Below are 21,045 nucleotides of genomic sequence, written 5' to 3'. Positions count from 1 at the left end.
AGAATGAAGGTCATCCCACAGAGAGAATGTCATGCATACACGTCACCTAGAACATTTGTTCTTCATTAATTCTGTAAGCCCAAGCTGGGCTATCATCTAGTCACATTTTAATACTCTGTCCTCTGTCAGGAATAATGGTTAGGGTGTTTGTTTCCTCTGTAATGTACTTAGAACATTTTATGATCATTTGCCTTTGTGTCAATGAATTCAAATAATGCTTTAGGATTTAATATGATTAAATTTAATATTGGTAATAACAGTTTGGATTTCTCCGACGAAATAAATGAAGACTATAGTCATCTACTCTAAAGAGCTTGTTACGCAAATTTGTAAAACTACTATCATTCTTAGTGATGCTACTATGCAAAATACTGATTTAGTTATGGCCTTGTATTTAAAAAGAGCTTATTTACAGGAAAAGAACTCTAAGTCATTAATTCTACCTGCAAGAAACCTAATTTAATTAGCCCATCCGTTATATGGTAGATACAAATTTTCTACTTGCTACTACTTAAATTTAAAATTTTCTCATTATTGGGTAGAAAATAGCAAAAAACATACTCTACAGAGCACTGCAAAAATGACATTTTTTTAAAAATATACATTGTTTCTTCTGTCAGGATTATTTGGTGATTTATCTCATGTTATAATATCTATCCATCATTCTATAAACTGAGACAATGTTGTTTTTGTCAATGGTACAAAGCCCTGAAGACTTTAGTAAGAAAGATAGGGCATGTTTTAAATAAAAAGATTATTAAGTAGGGTTTCTCTTCTTGAAAACATATGCCTTTAGCTCTTTGCAGGTAATCTTAATTATTGAGTGTGCTAAATAGATCTTTTGTGTCAGGCTTTGTGTAATAATATCATCTTTGTAAGTACTGCAAAAGTCACATTCTTAAAAGCAAAATAACTATGGTAACATCATGTATAATAAAAACTATGCATGACTACTCAGCTAATAAAAAAATGTTTAAAGTCATTAATCTACCTAATTGTATTAAAGAGTTAAGAGTGAAGACAGTAACAATTCTAATAAGATTTTATATCCAAGTATATAATATTAAGGTCAGTATTCTATTATTATTTCATAGAAGCATTTAATTCTTTTAGCTTTAATTTCTTTGAGAAATGTAGGCAGGTCAACAAATAGATAAGACTATAACCCTATCAGTTTGGGGTTTAAAATTAGGCCAACTTTTAGAAGTGAAACTACAAATGTATCTTTAAAAATGTATGTGTATATGAATTTGAATTACAATAATTTAGAATAGTTTAGCATAAAATTTGTATGAAATCAATTTTATGTGAAAACTCCCAAATAATGTGAAATATGTCAGTTATCTCATGATTTCATATTGCAGAATGTGTTGTCACTAATAACAATGGCAGGAATCCATTGGCAGGTGAATGGAAATCTCTCAGTTGTCAATATCTATATGGTTTTATGCAAGATGTGAATTATAACAGTAGTCCGGGAACATATTCTCATAAAATACCAGTACCCAGGAAATTGAAAAGTGGATAATACCTACCTATAGGAAAAGAACATCTATCTATCTATCTATCTATGTATCTAAAAACTTCTTTCACTGGATGAATTTTTACTCTATTCAAATATTGTCAGTCATTTTTAAGAATATAGTTTTGAGAATGATACATTGATATTTTTCTCTTATTTGTTCTACTTGTTTTTTAAACAGTGACTTAGAGAAAAATTAACACTGTTTTTAAGCACTTCTCACATATGAATCTACTGAGCTCTCCTTTATTCCACCAGCTCTCCTGCAGAAAGACAAGGCCAAACCCTGAGGCACAGTCTTCTCATTCTTATTTCAGGCTGCACGGCTAATGAAAGTCAATGAGAAACGTCTATCTGCTGTGGTTTTCCATTGAATTCCACTTGTCTGTGATGCTATTTGCAAGTCAATTGCAAGACCAAACTCATTTCCCTTCTCTAAGTCATATGTTGGAATATATTGGCTGATAGATGAGAGAGACAGGATACAGCCATATGTATTAAAATTGTTACTTTGCATTTCTACATTTCTCCTTTCATGTTGTGTTATTGTTATTATTTGGGATTTGACTTTTAAATGATTGGTTCCCTCAATTTACTATGTAATTGCTTAGGTCTATCATTTTATGGGAGGGGAAAATGTAAAGTAAGAGAAAAACTCAAAATCAAACCAGCGATTTATTCTACTATTATTCTCAGACAGACTATTCATAAAAATTTTGGGGTGCTGTTAAGGAATGTAATAATAAAAGTTACTACTTTTATAACTAATATCTTTTAATAGAAAGGAGCAATATAACACTATAATACATTTTCACTTTGTGATTTAACCTGTGACCTGCTTCTCAGAGTTGAAGATACTTGAGGCCAAAGTCACCATAGTTGTTTAGTTGCTAAGTCATGTCCAACTCTTGGTGACCCCATGGACTGTAGCCTGCCAGGCTCCTCTGTCCATGGGTTTTTCCAGATAAGAATACTGGAGTGGGTTGCCGTTTCCTCTTCCATGAGATCTTCCCAACCCAGAGGTCAAACCCATGTCTCCTGAATTAGAGATGGATTCTTTATGACTGAGCCACCAGGAAAACCCTCCATAGTTGTAAGATATTACTATTCCTCAGCTTTCCTTGTTTGCGTTCTCTAAAAATGTATTGCATATAGATTATAAAGTATTTACATCTGAAAATGTTGCATCAAATTCTGTTTTTGTAATCATTCCTTTCTCTGTTCTCTATACCACTCTTTTCTCTGTTTGATCTATTTTCACCACTAGTATTCCTCTCTTCCAAAGAAGCTTGAAGTTGTTCCAAATAGCTTTATACAATTTAAGCATAAAAATATCCTTCTCCTAACTAACCAACAAAAAACAAAATGTTTTCTCTTATCCCCCCCCCAAATGAATTGTCATACATAATCTCTCTACCCTCCCCCTCCTACACATGCCTATAGTCACACACATGCCTATAGTGTCTGCATTCCTTAGTAAAACCAATTGTCCCAGCACTTATTAGTGACATGCCTCAGTTTACCTACCTTTTCAAGTGTTTTCTTTTGCCTGTTACGCTATTTCTTCTCTCTTTTTTTCTGCCATGCCACAGTAGCTCAGCTGGTAAGGAATCCACCTGCAGTGCAGGAGATCCCAATTCCATTTCTGGGTGGGGAAGATCCCCTGGAGAAGGGATAGGCTACCCACTCCGGTATTCTTGGGCTTTCCTGGTAGCTCAGACGAGAAAAAAAAAAAAAAAAAAATTCACCTGCAACGTGGGAGACCTGGCTTCCATCCCTGTATTGGGAAGATCCCCTGGAGGAAGGATAGGCCACCCACTTCAGTATTCTTCGGCTTCCCTGGAGACTCAGGTGGTAAAGAATCTGCCTGCAATGCAGGAGACCTGAGTTCGATCCCTGGGTTGGGAAGATCCCCTGGAGGAGCGCATGGCAGCCCACTCCAGTATTCTTGCCGGGAGAATCCCATGGACAGAGGAGCCTGGCGGGCTTCAGTCCACGGGGTCGCAGAGAGTTGGACACGACTGAGTGGCTAAGGGTAGCACACGTGGCATGTGAGATCTTAGTGTCTGAACCAGGGGTCGAAACTGCACCTCCTGCATTGGAAGCCCAAAGTCTCAACCACTGGGCCACAAAGGAAGCCCCTGCTCTCTCCTCTCTCGTTGGAGTGAGGAGGAGTACTGGATGGGACATTTTTCATCTTTTAATACTCAGCTCAAATGACTTCTTGTTACCTTTCCCATGTAAGTCCCCAGCCAAGCATCAGATGCTAGCATTTTAATTATAAAATGTCTGTCTTATGTCTTTTACGATGCAAGTTATTGTATTTTTTTTTTTTTTTTAACTTATACATATGCTTCCCTGTGGTGAAGACGGTAAAGTGTCTGCCTGCAATGTGGGAGACCCGGGTTTGACCCCTGGGTCGGGAAGATCCCCTGGAGAAGGCAATGGCAACCCACTCCAGTACTCTGGCCTAGAAAATTCCATGGACGAAGGAGCCTGGTAGGCTACAGTCCATGGAGTCGCGAAGAGTCGGACACGACTGAGCGACTTCACTTTCAGTGAAAGTAACCGTACATTTTCCCTAACATCTTATTTAATGTTCTATCCCATAAACCTAATAAAGGTGCCTGACCTAACATATTGCTGAATATATATCAAAAAAATGAATTTAGGTGTCTTAACCATCTTCCCAGGTTTTCTTTCACTTCATAGTGTTCTGCGAAGTATTTTTATCTCATTCTTCCTCCGGGTATATCAAATTCTCATTTTCTTCCAGCTTTGGTAAGTTGTTTTGAACTCTTTTCTGATAATCTATTTTTTCTGCCATTTTCTTCCTTTTTATTATTAATTGTTGATTTTCATCCCTGATATTTTAAAGTCTATCATTTAACACAGAATCTTTCAATTGTATCCAGTGGTCTAAAAGAGGCATCTTATTGGCCATCTTATCACTAAAACCTCAATATTTGTCAAAAACTTATTTTGGTCTAAGAATTTAATTATAATTATGTAGTGATGTCCTAAAGCCTTCCTTTGCCCCAGTGCAAAGCTTCTACATAGTTATATTATAAAGGGAAAATGGCTGTCACTATCCTTGGTTAATAAAATGAGTCTTCTTTCTCTTTTTCTTTCCCTTCTCCTCATCCTGTTTTTTGGCCATATCTTTTTATTTGTACCTCGAAGAAATCACTATAGGTGATAATAAGGCAAATGACATTTTCTATAAAATGATGCTACTCAAAATGTGGTTCATGGAACAAGCACATCAATAATATCTGGGAACTTGTTAGAAATATAGAATCTCAGGCTCCATTCCATACTCATGGAATCAGAATCTCAATTTTAGCAGGTTCCTCAAGATATTGTAATTTTGAGAAGCACTGATGTAGACTAAATTGATTTGTCCATGAGAACTATATATGTGAAACAGTATAACTCCATTGAAATATGTCTACCTGTGCTTCTGGACTCAGTGGCTATGCTGTGAAAGCCAAACATTTACTACTGTTAACATATCTTCACAGTGCATGAGACTTCCTTCAGAGGTAGGCAGCGAGAAAAATGTGGGGACAAGTGGAAAATCAGAGCTCTTCATGCCTGTGTAGGAATGATCTTTAAAGAGATTGATCTTCTTTTCTTTAATAGGAGTAAACTGCATTTAAGGATTATCTAAACTGGTATACAAACTGATTTTTAACTTCCTCTTTTAATATCTATCTTCCCAGATTATTTTAACTCTATTTCTTATACATGAATTAATACAGTAGTCGAAACTGTGTCAGGGCTTGGAAAACATACATCTGTCATGAAACATAAAATGTAAATCAAACTTTCTCTAAATTAAAATTATGTACTTTTTGGTTGCATAGTGACCAAGTGTTGGTTTAATCACTAGTCTTTAATTCATCATAAATATTATATACTGAGCTTCAGTGAGTATTTTTCAATAAAATAATTAAAAGAAGCAAATTATACTTCTCAGTCATTGGTAGTTTAAGTATGAAAGGGTTAACTTTGCAGCAGAAGCTTTTAAAATAGTATGCTAAAATATAAAAGTACTTTTTTTTTTTTAAATGAGGGGCATATTTTGGAATTGAGGAAAGAAAAGATAAGGTCCGGAGTTCTCTAGGGGTTTTTTTCCCCTACTATTCCCTTTTCCAAGGTCCTTGACCTAGTTTGTCATTTTAATACTTCATTTCTTCCCTCTCCAATTTCTTATTCCCTTGATTGTACCTTTCTTTGTCAACACCTAACAGCCAAACAAAATTGATCAAATGGAAAGAGAAGGATTTTCCTTGGGGTATAGTTTTAAATTTATTTCATTCCAAAATTCAAAATTTCTTAAGTTCTTAAAGTGGAAATTAACAGCTGGTATAAACTTTCAGCATGCAATCACCTCCTAAAACTTTCATGAAATTGGAAGAAAATTTACTTTGGCAGAGCTGTTCAAGTTATCCGATATTATGTATTATCTTCCTACATAAATATCTAGTTATTTTTAGTTAATGAATTAATGAGCTGCTCCTTGAAATATGATAATTAACCACCATTTGACTGATAGAAGAAACAAATTCTCTGATGGGGAAATGAGAGGCTTTCAGGAATTTTAATCCCTTATGCAAAGCATATTTGAGGCAAATATTACTACCCTGCACACTTCCCCTTGTTAGAGAAAACTGTTTTCATTTCCATCAATCTCAGTCTATTTATTTAGAAATTACTGAGTTATTAGAGCTGCTGTCTGGTCTCTTGTGTTTAATTTTCACTCGGCATCACATTTAGAAATACTAGCTGCTGACGAAGTGCTGTGTGGTTCCATTTCTGAATCTTCCAGTCCTATAAAATGAATCTTGCTGTGAAAAATGAAGATTAATGGGCTTCATAATGACTCTCCTCTGCTAAAACTAATCTGAATGAAGAGGAAAGGAAGAGTGTGTATGTGTGTGTGTGTGTAGTGCTAATTGTGTGAAGAGAGTGAGATGAGACAGAAACACAAAAAACCAAAGTGGATTCCTTTGGATAAAAATAACCCACAACGGTATGGCAGTTTCTCAAAAAACTAAACACAGAATTAATATATGCTCCAGAATATGTACTTCTGGGTATATACACACACACAAAATTGAAAATAAGAACGCGTCTAACAATATTTGTATATGCATATTCATAGCAGCATTATTCACAATAACCCAAAGGTGGAAGCAGTCAGGTATCCGTCAACAGATAAATAGATAAACAAAATTTTATGTGTGCCTACAATGGAACCTTTGAAACTTAAAAAGGACTGAGATTCTGACACATGTTACAACAGGAATTTACCCCAGAGATAACATGCTAAGTGAAATAAACCAGTAACAAAAGGAAACATATTATATGAATCCACTTATATGAGGTACTTAAATTAATCCGATTCACACCAAAAAAGTTACAATAGTGGTACCAGGGACTGGGGTTGGGGGATAATAGGAAGCAGAATGTTTAATGGGGGCCAAATGAGTTTTGGTAGATGAAGAGTTCTGGAGATGGATGGTGATTATGGTTGCACAACAATGTGAGTTTACTTAATGCTACTGAATCATACACTTAAAGTCATACACATAAAAATTATATGTCATGTATATTTTACCACAATAAAGAAAAAGCAAAAAATATGACGGGCTTAATAACCAACTTATGAAACAAGTAACAATTTCTTACAAGTATGGAATTACAAAATATAAGGAATGACCATTTCAAGAATATGTTGCCTTCTTTTTCAAACTTTTAGTTTCTCAAAGGTTTCCAAAACAGGTGCTGTGATGTGCTATGCTTAATTGCTCAGTTGTGTCTGATTCTTTGCAACCAGATGGACTCTAGCCCTCCAGTCCTCTGTCCATGGGGATTCTCCAGGCAAGAATACTCAAGGGGGTTTCCATGCCCTTCTCCAGGGGATCCTCCCAATCCAGAGGTTGAACCCAGGTCTCCTGCATTGCAGGCAGATTCTTTACCATCTGAGCCACCAGGAAAGCCCAAGAATACTGGACTGGGTAGCCTATCCCTTCTTCAGAGGAACTTCCCAACCCAGGAATCGAACCAGGGTCTCCTGCATTGCAGGCAAATTCTTTACCAGCTAAGTTACCTAGGTATTCATCATCAAAGGATCTGACCCACTCTTTAAGTAATTAGGGACTTTGGATCACCCACCCCATTTACTTTAGCTATCTTAAGCCTGTCCTTAAGCCTTAAGGACAGTCTTGTCCTTCTATGCAAGAGCAATGTCACACACTGCAACATTGTTAAAAGGAGCTATGACAATTTCAGGCTTTGGAGAGGAAATCACTGACACAGGTAATGTTTATATGTTAAAAAGAAACATACTTTAAGCAGGGAGTTGATAAATAGTGTGTGCTTTGCCAACTTGTGATGTTGAAGCTGAAACTCCAATACTTTGGCCACCTGATGCATAGAACTGACTCATTGGAAAAGACCCTGATGTTGGGAAAGATTGAAGGTGGGAGGAGAAGGGGACGACAGAGGAGGAGATGGTTGGATGGCATCACCGACTCAATAGACATGAGTTTGGGTAAACTCCGGGAGTTGGTGATGGACAGGGAGGCCTGGCGTGCTGCAGTCCATGGGGTCGCAAAGAGTCAGACACGACTGAGCGACTGAACTGAACTGAACTTGCAAACTTGTGGATTTTCATGTCTTCATAGTAAATTACAGAAAACTTCATAACAATTTTCTTTGCAAAGGTCAACTCACCTGGACACTCAAGAGTGTTCTCCCAGTGCCTCTTCTATGATAGTGCTAATTCACCAGACCCAGGTTATATAATTGAATTTTTAGGTAAAATTTGTTTGTTATGATTTCACAAATATCCATGCTTATTTTCCCTCCTCAATTAACCTAATTAATTAATTATCTGAAATAATCTGGGCATGGGACTCACACATACTAAAGTATTTGGGGGAATTCCAATGCTTCTGGATTTTTGGCTTGTAAAGCAGGACATTTAATAAAACGTGGAAGACATAAAAACTTTGTTAATACGAAATGTGTGCCAGTTTATTATTGTATATTTTGCCACTGTATATTTGCACTAATCATATTCTCAATGAATATTAATTATGATTAGAATTAAACATAATTTTCAACCACATCTAATGCATCAAATAATGAATTTACATCCACTATTGTCTTTAAGTATCAGAAAAGTCTACTTATGGAATAGCTGTGAACAAGTTGATAGAAGTTCAGTTTTCTTTCTCCTCTTTCAGTTTCCAGAAATTGATCTGTGGTTAGTTGAATCCTTAGATACAGAGGAACTGAGTCTATGGAGGACCAACTATAAATTACAGGAGGATTAACCCCTGCATTGTTCAAGGGTGAATTTTATCAGAAAATAGAGGGGCCTCAGATCTCAGATCATTAGGGTTGGCTAAAAACTAAAATGGGGTGGATTCAATATTTATTTCTGAACACATATGCTGGGTACTTTGTTCAAAGCTGAGCACAATGAATACGATGCAATCCCTGACTCAATGAAGTTTATCATTTATCAGGGGCTGCTGCTGCTGCTTGGAGAAGGCAGTGGCACCCCACTCCAATACTCTTGCCTGGAAAATCCCATGGATGGAGGAGCCTGGTAGGCTGCAGTCCATGGGGTCGCTAAGAGTCGGACACAACTGAGCGACTTTGCTTTCACTTTTCCCTTTCATGCATTGGAGAAGGAAATGGCAACCCACTCCAGTGTTCTTGCCTGGAGAATCCCAGGGACGGGGCCTGGCACACCTCATTAATTCAATAAATTTTTTATTAATGTGAATCTACAATGTAATAGTGACTGTCATGTCATTAGCATCAACATTACACACAGTATCCCTCTAGTAAAACGGAGATGGCAGACAATCCCAAGCAGAAGACAGAGAATCCATGAGATTAGCAAAGTCACAATGACTTTGCAGTTGATACATGAGAGGTAAATGGTGGGACATGAGATTAGAATGTTAAAATGAAAAAATTTGTATTGCTAAATAAGTAATTTTGACTTGATTCTGTTTCAGTGTCTATGTTTTTACCTGACAACGTTCTTAAAATTAGCTTGATATCAAATTTTCATTGTAACTTCAGTAGCAAAGAATGGACTTTCTAGGGATTTATAAATAATCCTATATTTAAAAATAAAAGATTTTAAATAAATCTGAAATACATTGAATAAAATTTGCTTTCTACAGTTACTGTGAAAATCATTAACTCTTTACAAGATAAATTCTTCTATAAAGTTGACAACATCAGACATTGTTCGTCTTGAATTCCACTCCATGTTTCCCTATGAAATTATTTTTATGACATTATAGTCATATCAGGGAATATTTTACAGTTTATTCCATCATAATGCTCTATTAAAATGATAAAATTGATTTTAAAAATTTCTACTTCTACGAGACTCTGGATATTGCTTCCCTATAGCCTGAATTTTCAGAATGATTATTACTACTGTGAAACACAAAATATTATAGATTTCAATCAAGAATTATTTAAAATAACACAATTTTATTTGAGCTGTATTCATCATTAGTTCATATATCCATGAATAAGGATGTTCTGCAGCTAAAATAAACATAAAATCTTTGCTTCTTTTTACTTTATATATGTATCTTGAGATTTTGTCATTAACATGTAGATAGGTATAGGAAGAATTATATTCTACTCTGGCATTCAATTCTTATAAATCCTTCTGAATTTTAAGCAAAATAAAAAAAAAATACTTGTAATGGTCTACCAGGTGAATTTTACTGGAAACAAAAAATAGTAAACTGTCTCACTCACAAAGATATTTTTTGTCTAGCCTTTAGCTTCATTTCTCAAACTAATATTAACAATTTGAGTGGTGCTTTTGTTCAGCAATAGGTTTCTATTTGCTCAAGCAATGTGCCATAACAGGTAAAAGTTTGCTTTCATTCTAAAGTGGAGAAAGGGCAACAAGTCAAGGTGCCCAAGCCATAGATGTCTAGATTAGTTTAGAAAAGAGTATACATGGTATTTGATCTAGATCTATTCTATTTCCTTATTCTGCACACCATTTGGAAATTTACTCACATAGACTGACAATTGCTTCTATAAATAATACAGCCATCAAAATATTTTAAGTAGGAAAAATGTGGAGTTTTTTCTGTTATTTTGATCGTCTGAAAACAATTTTAACAGCAACAGAGAGGATTAATTGGGTAGAGGTTGATTTCTAGGAGAGTCTTGCAATATTGAGGTAAAAATATATCTTTTAGGAGGGCTTCCTAGGTGGCTCTGTGGGTAGCGAATCCACCTGCAATGCAGAAGATGCAGATGTGGGTTCTATATCTGGGTCAGGAAGATCCCCTGGAGGAGGGCATGGCAACCCACTCCAGTATTCTTGTGGAGAATACCATGGAGAGAGGAACCTGGCAGGCTACAGTCCATAGGGTCACAAAGAGTGGGACATGACTGAAGTGACTGAAGTGATGCATCTCCTTTAAGATGAATATTTTTAAATACATTTTAAATGCAGATCAATAGAGTTGAGTGGCTGAGGATTTGCAAGAAATAACTCCAGGTAACTTCAAAAGTCACTGAGCAGCTCACTGATGTAAGGTATCAATGCCATTAACTAGAAGCAGAAATACGGAGACACAGTATGCATAAGGAAATAAGTTTGACTTGAACACAGTTCAAGATGGTTATGGAATATTCACAGGATATCCAAAAGACATTTACGTATGTAACTCTGAAAAGAAGTGGAGTTTGCAGAAACATGGTTGAATAATATGTCCTTTGTAATATCCCACTCTCAACAAGAATAATTTGACATAAATACATAAACAGAATTACTTTGTAAGAGCTATGGGATCCAGCACCATATATCAAGAGACTCAGAAGAATTCTTATCCACTCATGTATTGGGTAATAGACACACAGAATGCAGAAGGCATAGTGAGTATAAAATGGTAGGATTTTTGTACGCAATTGAAGTAAAAGATGTTAAAATAAAATAAACTGCTATATATGGATATAAATGCAAACTTACATATAGATTTATCAGAGATGTTTTACATAACTCTCATGGTAATAGCAGGCCAAGACCAGTATTAGATACACACACACATACTCACACATTGGAATCAAATCATACCAACCACGAAAAAAGTCATCAATTCAGAAACAAAGGCAGCAAGAGAGGGAGAAGAGACCAACCAACCAACCAAAAAGCCAGAAAATTATCAATAAGATGGCATCAGTAAGTTCTTCCCTATTAATACTAAGTATATGGTTTAAATTCTCCAATCAGAATGAAGAGTGATGGATGGATAAGAAAAAGACTCACAAAAGAAAGCTTTGGTATAACAGATACCATAGATTTTAAGCCAAAAACCTGTAATAAGAGACAAAGAAGGTCATTACATAATGATAAAGGCATCAATTCATCAAGAGGATGCTAAATGCATATACTTTCAACTTCAGAGCACCTAAATATATTAAACAAATAATAAAATACATGAGGGAGAAATAGATAACTTATCTTAATAGCAGGGATAAAGTATACAGGCAGAAATCAGTAAGGAAATTTTGGACTTGAACTATAATAACACATAAATACAAAACATCATAAGTGATTACTTGGCACAATTATATGCCAACAAGTTGTATAATCTAGAAGAAATGGATAAATTCCTAGAAACACAAAACCTACCAAGACTGAACCATGAGGAAATAGAAAGCCTGAACAGACCAATAACAAGTAAGAAGGTCAAATCAATAATCAAAATCTCCTAATAAAGAAAAGCCAAGGACAAGATGGTTTCCCCTGTGAATTTTACTGAACATCTAAAGAAGAATTAGTACCAATCTTTTTCAGAATGCTCCCAACAATTGAAGAGAAACACTCCCAAACTGATTTATGAGTCCAGCATTAATCTCCTACCGAAGCCAGTTAATGACATTACAAGAAAAGAAAACTAGAGCTAATAATTTTGATGAACATAGATGCAAAAATTGTTAACAAAATAATAGTTATTTGATTTCAGCAGCACATTAAAAGGATAATACACCATAACCAAGGGATGTATAGTTCAACAAATGCAAATCAATAATATGATATAGTATATTCATAGAATGAAAGATAAAAATCATATGATCATCTCAACAGGTATAGTAAAAGCCTTTGAAAAAATACGATATTCTTTTCTTTTACTGGAGGATAATTGCTTTACAATGTTGTGGTGGTCTTTGTTATCATTTTATGATAAAAAAAACTCAACAAATTTTATAGAAGGGATGTATCTCAGGATAATAATGGTCTTAATGACAACCCCACTGTTACATTATACTCAATAATGAAAAGTTGAGAGACTTTCTTCTATGATCAGGAATAAGAGAAGGATTCCCACTTACACTATTCTTATTCAACATAGTAGTTAAAAACATAATCAAAGCAATTAGGTGAAAAAAGAAATGAAAGGCATCCAAATTAGAAAGGAATAAGTAAAACTGTTTGTCTTTGCAGATAAAACTATGTTTTATTTTTTTGAAATCCTAAAGACTACAGCAAAAAAAAAGATAGAACTAATCTACAATTCAGAAAAGTTGCAGATACAAAATTGTCATAAAGAAATCAGTTTCATTTCTATACACTAACAAATGAAATAACTGACAAAGAAATAAAGAAAACAATCTTACAATAACATCAAAAACAATATAATATTGAATAGCCAAAGCAATCCTGAGCAAAAAAAATAAAAAATAAAAAGTTCAAGGCATCACTTTTCTTAATTTCAAATGATATTACAGGCTATAATAATCAAAAGAGTATGGTATTGGTAAAAATAGACACATAGACCCAATGTAATAGACTCAAGAACCCAGAAATAAACCCTCATATATTTGTCACCTGATATTTGTCAAGGTAACCAAGAATATACAATGGGGAGAGGATAGTCTCTTCAATAAGTGGTTCTGGAAAAATTAGATGTTCACAAGGCAAAGAATTAACTGGATGAAAGACTTAAACATAAGACCAAAAACCATATAACTGCTAATAGAAAACAATTGTTGCCAGGATCAAATACGTTGGTCCTGGAAACAATTATTTGAATATGACACCAAAAGCTCAAGCAACAAATAAATGGGACTACATCAAACTAGAAAAATACTGAATGGCAAAAGGAGCAATTAACACAAAAAGGCAACTTACAGATGGAGAAAATGTGTGTGACCCATATATTTGATAAGGAGTTAATATTCAAAATATGTGAAGAAGTCATACAACTTAAGAGCAAAAACAATCTGATTGTAAAATGGTCAGATGATGTAAATAAACTTCTTTTTTTTTTCAAAACAGACATTACCAATGGCCAACAGGTACATCGAAAGAAGCTCAACATCAGTAATCATCAGAGAAATGCACATCAAAACTACAAGATGTCATCTCACGCCAGTTAGAATACCTGTTGTCAAAAGGCAAGAGATACCAAAGTTTAGCAAGGATGTGAAGAAATGGGAACCCTTGTACACTGTTGGTGAATATATCACTGGTACAATCACCATGGATAATGGCATGCAAGTTCTACAAAAAATTAAAAATGGAACTACCATATCATCCAGCTAGCCCACTGCTGAATACACACGCAAAGAAAATGAAATCAGGATCTCAAAGAGATATCTGCACTCTTGTGTTCATTACAACGTTAATAATCACAGTAGCCTAGGTATGGAAACAATCTAAGTGAACATCTATGGGTAAATAGATTAAAAAGTGTTGTATAGATACAGATAGAGAATATCATGAAGTATTTCTATGTCCTGGTAGCTCAGTTCATAAAGAATCTGCCTGCAATGCAGCAGACCCTGGTTCGATTCCTGGGTCAGGAAGAACCCCCGGAGAAGGAACAGGCTACCCACTCCAATATTCTAACCTGGAGAATCCCCATGGATAGAGGAGCCAGGTGGGCTACAGTCCAAGGGGTCACAAAGAGACGGACACAACTGAGTGACTAAGCACAGCAATGTCAAATATTTAATTTTTTTTAAAGTGTAATTAAAATAATTAATGAAAATATTTTTTAAAAAAGGTGTATTCTCATTCTACTAAAACTGTGTGTGTGTGTGTGTGTGTGTGTGCGTGCACACGTGCACAAGTTTATCTGTATATGTATAAAGTTCTAAATGAAAGGGATACCAAAACAAATAAGGATAAGAGTTTAATGACTCACTGGAGGTCACTCTGGTGCATATTTAGGGCTTGCCACGCTGGGTCACTAATCCTTAAAATACTGATGATACTATAAAAACACAAAGAACCCCTAATTTTAGAATTTGCATTGGGTCTGACATTGATGCCTGCCAGCATTTCTTTGAGTCTTGCTACAAAGAAGTCTAATAACCAGAATTATCAGGAAAAGTGTCATGATTCATTTGTTGCTGTTATTAATTTATATAAGAATGAAAGTATATATGCCATCTACTTTACATGGAGTAAGTTGAGTCAATGCATTGAGAGCAATGATTAGAAAGTTGGCACATTTAAAGATCCATATATTTTTTAAAGTTTTATATTTTAAAGAAAACTGTTCTTTTCTCTACTTTTTAAATGAACATTTTCTGCCACATTAAATGTAATATGTCAAATATAATTGATCATTTATAATATTCTGACATTTTATTAGGATCTTTTCTTTATATTTAATGAAGACCATAAAGAAACTTAAAAATGAATGACATAGGTAACCGGACACATAGTCAGTACAAGAGCCAGTTGAAATTGTTGACTTCTTATCTTACCAGTCATATTTTTTACATTATAAGAAGTTCTTAGATCTAGCATCCACATTTCCCCTTCTTCCTCCACAAAAAATGAAAAATAGAATACAATGATTTGGCCTCATTTTAAATTCAGGAGGCCACCTGGCAGGTATGATATAGATGTCACAGCAGCATGATATTCAGTACATTCCCACTGACTTAAGAGGATGGAAGGGGGAATATTTTTAACTTAAATCTACTGGTAGTGGCTGAATTTATTTTATACTATTTATGTGATGATTTGCTGCCTCCATGAGTGAAAAATTCTGAGTGCTGAATGTGTGCTGTCTACCTATTCTCCACTATTAGTCAACATTTCTATATCTGATTTTTAAATAGTCAGTAGAGTATAAGGTATTGTTGGATATGCTTAGATCTTAGTCATTCTACTTTTATTTTTTTCTTTTGGCAAATGTCTTCACTAAAAGTTTTCTATTTTACTATTTTTGTTTATTTTTTTTCTTTTATTTTTTTATTTATTTTTTTTTCTTTTCTTTTTTTTTTTTTTATTATTATTATTTTTTTTTTCCAGTGGGTTTTGTCATACATTGATATGAATCAGCCATGGATTTACATGTATTCCCAATCCCGATCCCCCCTCCCACCTCCCTCTCCACCCGATTCCTCTGGGTCTTCCCAGTGCACCAGGCCGGAGCACTTGTCTCATGCATCCCACCTGGGCTGGTGATCTGTTTCACCATAGATAGCATACATGCTGTTCTTTTGAAATATCCCACCCTCACATTCTCCCACAAAGTTCAAAAGTCTGTTCTGTATTTCTGTGTCTCTTTTTCTGTTCTGCATATAGGGTTATCGTTATCACCTTTCTAAATTCCATATACATGTGTCAGTATGCTGTAATGTTCTTTATCTTTCTGGCTTACTTCACTCTGTATAATGGGCTCCAGCTTCATCCATCTCATTAGGACTGGTTCAAATGAATTCTTTTTTTTTTTTTCATGTTTAATGTGAAAATGATGATCTCATGAAGTTTACATACCACAGTATTACACATTACTTAATATCAATTTTGACAGCTATAGTCTCATCATCTAAGAATTACAATTGGTGGCACGATATATGCTTCTCAGAACTACTGTAAAACAGAACATGAATACAAATACATATTGCCAAGGAGCTGGTGACCACACTGAAATGACTTAATGGCAAACTTCACATGTCAGCAAGATACAAAGAAATTGCTAAATCTTTTTTCTCCAGTATTAAAATAATGAGTCTTAGATGATAAAAGTAGTAAGATCAAAGATACATTAAATAAAAATATTTACAAAAAGTTCAATAACATTTTAGACCAAACAGAAAACAAAATGGCAAAATTAAGGAAATCATTCGTATCCTAAATTTAATTTTTTTCTGTTGAGTCTCAGTTAAAAGCATTTCACAGACTTTTTAAAATAATACAGTAACTTTTAATAAACTCCTAGTTAAAATGAGGGTGAGGTAACATTTAATTAAAGCAACAAGTTATCCCCCTTATATAAGATATCTTCTTGTTAATTTCAGAGATATTTCATACCATTCAACAAGAAAGAAATATGAAGTTATCTCAAGAAAATGCTGCCTCATCTGAAATTTGACGTTCAATGTAGTTTATCTAAGATATTTTATCTTTGACCACTATAAAAAAAGACATTTTGTTAAATTATACCAATCCTTAGGCAGATGCCTTAAAAGAAAGGACTTTTTAAAAAATGAATAATTAATTCTGAAATTAGCAAGTTCATATCCTTTTCTATATTATGGGAATATTTACTGGCAAATTTTATTAATTTTTATACTTTTAACTTAAAGTAACAAGCAACTGTCACTGATACTGAAAGTTATCTAGTGATAAGAAACTGCACATTAAGTCAGAAAATAAATCATGAACCTCTAATTCTAATTACACACAGATAATGAAAACAAATGGTTTGTTCCCAGAAACCATGTGTTAAAGCTGATTTTGGACAATGAAAATGTATTTCTGAATCTATATATTGCAGATTCTTTACTGCTAAGCCACCAGGGAAGCCCTCTATATATTGCAAATATAAGCAAAATGACTAGAGCTATTTCTGGGCTTTTTATTTTTAAAGATGTAAACATTATTTTAACATGTCTCTATTCGTAAGACACATTTTCCATCTAAGTGTGAAATAGAATAATGAAAAGGTTAAACACTCTTAAAATATTTCAATCAACCATTCCAAAGCTCAGTGTTTTTCCAGTGCAGAGGAGGTACCCACAAAATTCCAGCTGCCTGTCTGAGAGAGGCATTCTGGTCTGCGCCGTAAGTCATACACATACCTGCTGTGTTTATGCTAACACTGCCCCAGTAATACAAGGAGAAATGCTCCATCTGGATTTGAAATGCTACCTATTTACCTATCTTTTAAAATGCAATAAAGCCAACTAGATTTTGTTTAAACATATAAATCATTTCATCTGAGGGCAGGATCTCGTTTTACCAATAGCGTGCGCTGATCAAGGAGAGTGCTGCATTCACAGGCTTTTAGCTTTTCACAGAAGCTTAGCCAAAATAAGACAACATAAAAATACCACTAATAAACAACACAACATCTTTACGAATTTAAATACTTAATATGACAGTTAGCTTTAGGTAAGAATATATTATTCGCAAGCTTTATTCTCTGTGACTGGACACAATTTGCTATTCCTAAAATGGTAACATTAGAATTATTTTTCAGGATTCCTGCGGAGCTGTGCTCATTTTACATCCATGCGAACTGCTCTCATCACTACTATGTCCAAACCCAGAGGATGAACTTTCTGAATCATAATCTATATCGTTTTCTTTTTTTCCTTCTTCTTCTTCTTCAGGGAAACGTCTGTTCATCAAGGCAAACTTGTGAATTGCTTCTTCTACAGAGTACTTAGTCTGCCCAGAAACACACGCCTCGATGTCTTCTGAATTCAGATGACTTTGCAGGAAGAGGTGAAGGCTGCTATCTGAAAGCAGAAGTGCATTCTGTAGAACCTTTCTGAGGAAATCTTCCAAACCCTGACGACGCTGATCTACATGCTGGCGATTGTTCATGTTGAAAAATAGGTTTTTAGATGGAAGTTCTGGCAGTTGTACCAGTAATGCATTACTTTGGAGTCTCTGCCTCAGCCATACAAATTCTCTATACCTTCTTCTCACACAGGATGTTTTCATTGTAAAACACATGCTATTGGTATGAATACATATCTCATAGTCGATATAAGAGTGCCAGAAGTCCTCCTTCTGAATCCTAGGATCTCGAACCCAGACACTTACAAATTCCTCTTTCTGCTGTTCAGGAAACATCTTCAACACAGAACACGATCAATGGGCGGCACCTCCAGGCAGAGCCGGGCAGAGCAGGGCCAGCGGGCCAGCGGGTGGCGGAGTTTGCTGACTCAAAGGCGCGGCGGCGGCGGCGGCGGCGGCGAGCGCCTAGGAGCGCACACGAGCGCAGCCCCCCAAATGAATTCTTTTTAATGGCTGAGTAATATTCCATGGTGTATATGTACCACAGCTTCCTTATCCATTTGTCTGCTGATGGGCATCTAGGTTGCTTCCATGTCCTGGCTATTATAAACAGTGCTGCGATGAACATTGGGGTGCACGTGTCTCTTTCAGATCTGGTTTCCTCAGTGTGTATATTTAAATTTTTAATAGCTATCTATCTACCTTTTGCAGCAGCAATGAGGTAAAATATTTAACATGAATGTCAGGTAAATTTAATATGATAAAATAAAGACATGCTTTACAAAGTTGAAATTAACCTTATTGCTACAGAGATGAATTATATGCAAGAAGCAATATATTTCTACCAATTGTTTCTCATCCTCCCTCACAAGGTATGACATGTTTTACATGTTAAAAAATTAAACATTTCATTTCTGTCTTATAACATCAAATATTAGTTACCCTTGAAGAGTTCTTATCAGAATTTTTATAAAATACATTATTTCCTTCAGTTAAAAAGAGTAGGGAAGGCACAAGGAACATTTTTTCCCTGTGAAACTATAAGTGTGACAAATAATTTATTTAAAATAAGAATAGTTTTAACTCCAAAAGAAAAATTACATTTTAAATTGGTTACAGTAGCTAAAACTTAATGGGTAAAGGAAGTTTGTGATAGTAGTACACCAGTTTCATACTAAATGAAATTCTATATTTCTATTCAAACAATATTGCCATCATCATAAAAATTCCTATAGATTAATTTTATAATTATCTAATTTCAGAAAACCTGAATGTCATTCTCTCCTTTATTTAAACCATTTTAAAATACACACAGGCAGAGTCATAATGTTTCCACTGCTTGGGTTCTTCTTGGAAATGTTGAAAATTTCCTTGTACCTGGAAATATTTGGTTCCAAAAGAAAAGTGGGTAAACATATAATACAATTTAAAGAATTATTATGGTATGTAATTTGAGTGACTAATTATTTAGAGATTTTCTGTATCTCATAATTTATTTTTTATGTCATTTGGTTTACCTTTTCCTCTCTCTCAGTTTTTGATCTTGTTTCTTGGATTTTCTTAAATCCAATGTATACACTAGAACTTTGGAGAATGTGTGAGCTGGGTTAACACTAAAGTGTCAATGAAATAAAGCCATTTCCTGAAAATAAATCTTTCTTTTCCATTTTCCCATTGTATCTGTGTATATTTCTTATTCAATAAGGACCAGAGTTCTGCAATCAGATGTGTATATCCTGGCATACCACTTATTTGACTTGTGACAATCACTTAACTTTTTTTTTTTCTTTCTCAATTCCCTCCTCTGAATTCAGGAAACAAAATCAATGTTGAGCCTCCCTTACTTGAATATTATGAGGATTAGTTCATACAATCTAATTCTACTTTATGGGGGAGGTTTTCCCTGTAAAAGAAAATTTATCTAGTATTTATATAACATTATTTATTGTGTGTTTGTGTTAGTCACTTGGTCCTGTCTGACTCTTTGTGATCCCATGGATCCCTCTGTTTATAGGCAAGAATACTGGAGTGGGTTGCCATTTCCTTCTCCAGAGAATCTTCCCAACCCAGGGATCAAACCTGGGTCTCCTGCATTGCTGGTGGGTTCTTTACCATCTGAGCCACCAGGAAAGCCATATACGATTATTTATTATATCGGTTAACTAAGATCATATTCAGAGTGAAGTTAAAGTCTATATGTACAGGACTCTTGTGCACTTACATGGCAGAAATATTTACAATGTAAATACAAACAAAACAACAATACCAATAGTATTCAAATCAACAATGCTAATTTCCTATTACAGATGCTACTGCTTTGCTGAATTTAAATTGCCATTGAGATGACCCAACAAATGATTGTCAAATCAAAATCCCTTGAGTTCAATTCATTGATCCCCCTGGATACACCATGTAGAGTGGTTTCTCCTCTGGTTTTCTATATACTGTCTACACACACACACACACACACACACACACACACATACATATTTATGCATATATACATATATATATATGACTTTCCATGAGTAATATTGTGTTAGTATGTTTTAAGTCCAATTCCATTTTTATCAATATGCTGACATGAATAAAATACTGTGCTCCATGATTATAAACAAAAGCAAGCACAGATGATGAAACGATGAGTAGAAGAATTGTTGAGAAGACAGTAAAATCACATTAAGATGCAATTTTGCCTCAATCACATAACAGTTATATATAAAATAAAACACTATAA

General features: G+C 34.8%; 1 protein-coding gene and 1 long non-coding RNA gene across 2 annotated transcripts in view; both read right to left on the bottom strand.

The window, feature by feature from the left end:
* Positions 1–21,045, bottom strand: part of LOC133061478 (uncharacterized) — a 458,613-nt gene that overhangs the window by 276,714 nt on the left and 160,854 nt on the right. The window lies entirely within an intron of this gene.
* Positions 16,277–18,778, bottom strand: LOC133062639 (sorting nexin-10). The gene has a single exon (XM_061151903.1). The coding sequence runs from the start codon at positions 18,642–18,644 to the stop codon at positions 18,039–18,041; it is 606 nt and encodes a 201-aa protein (XP_061007886.1). The 5' UTR covers positions 18,645–18,778; the 3' UTR covers positions 16,277–18,038.

The sequence above is a fragment of the Dama dama genome, chromosome 9 (genome assembly GCF_033118175.1).
Source record: "Dama dama isolate Ldn47 chromosome 9, ASM3311817v1, whole genome shotgun sequence".
Lineage (NCBI taxonomy): Eukaryota > Metazoa > Chordata > Mammalia > Artiodactyla > Cervidae > Dama > Dama dama.
Note: the sequence above shows the minus strand (reverse complement) of the source record. Positions and strands in the feature narration are given on the sequence as shown.

Excerpts from the sequence above, each read along its gene's own strand:
- LOC133062639 (XM_061151903.1), bottom strand. The coding sequence starts at position 18,644 with ATGTTTCCTGAACAGCAGAAAGAGGAATTTGTAAGTGTCTGGGTTCGA.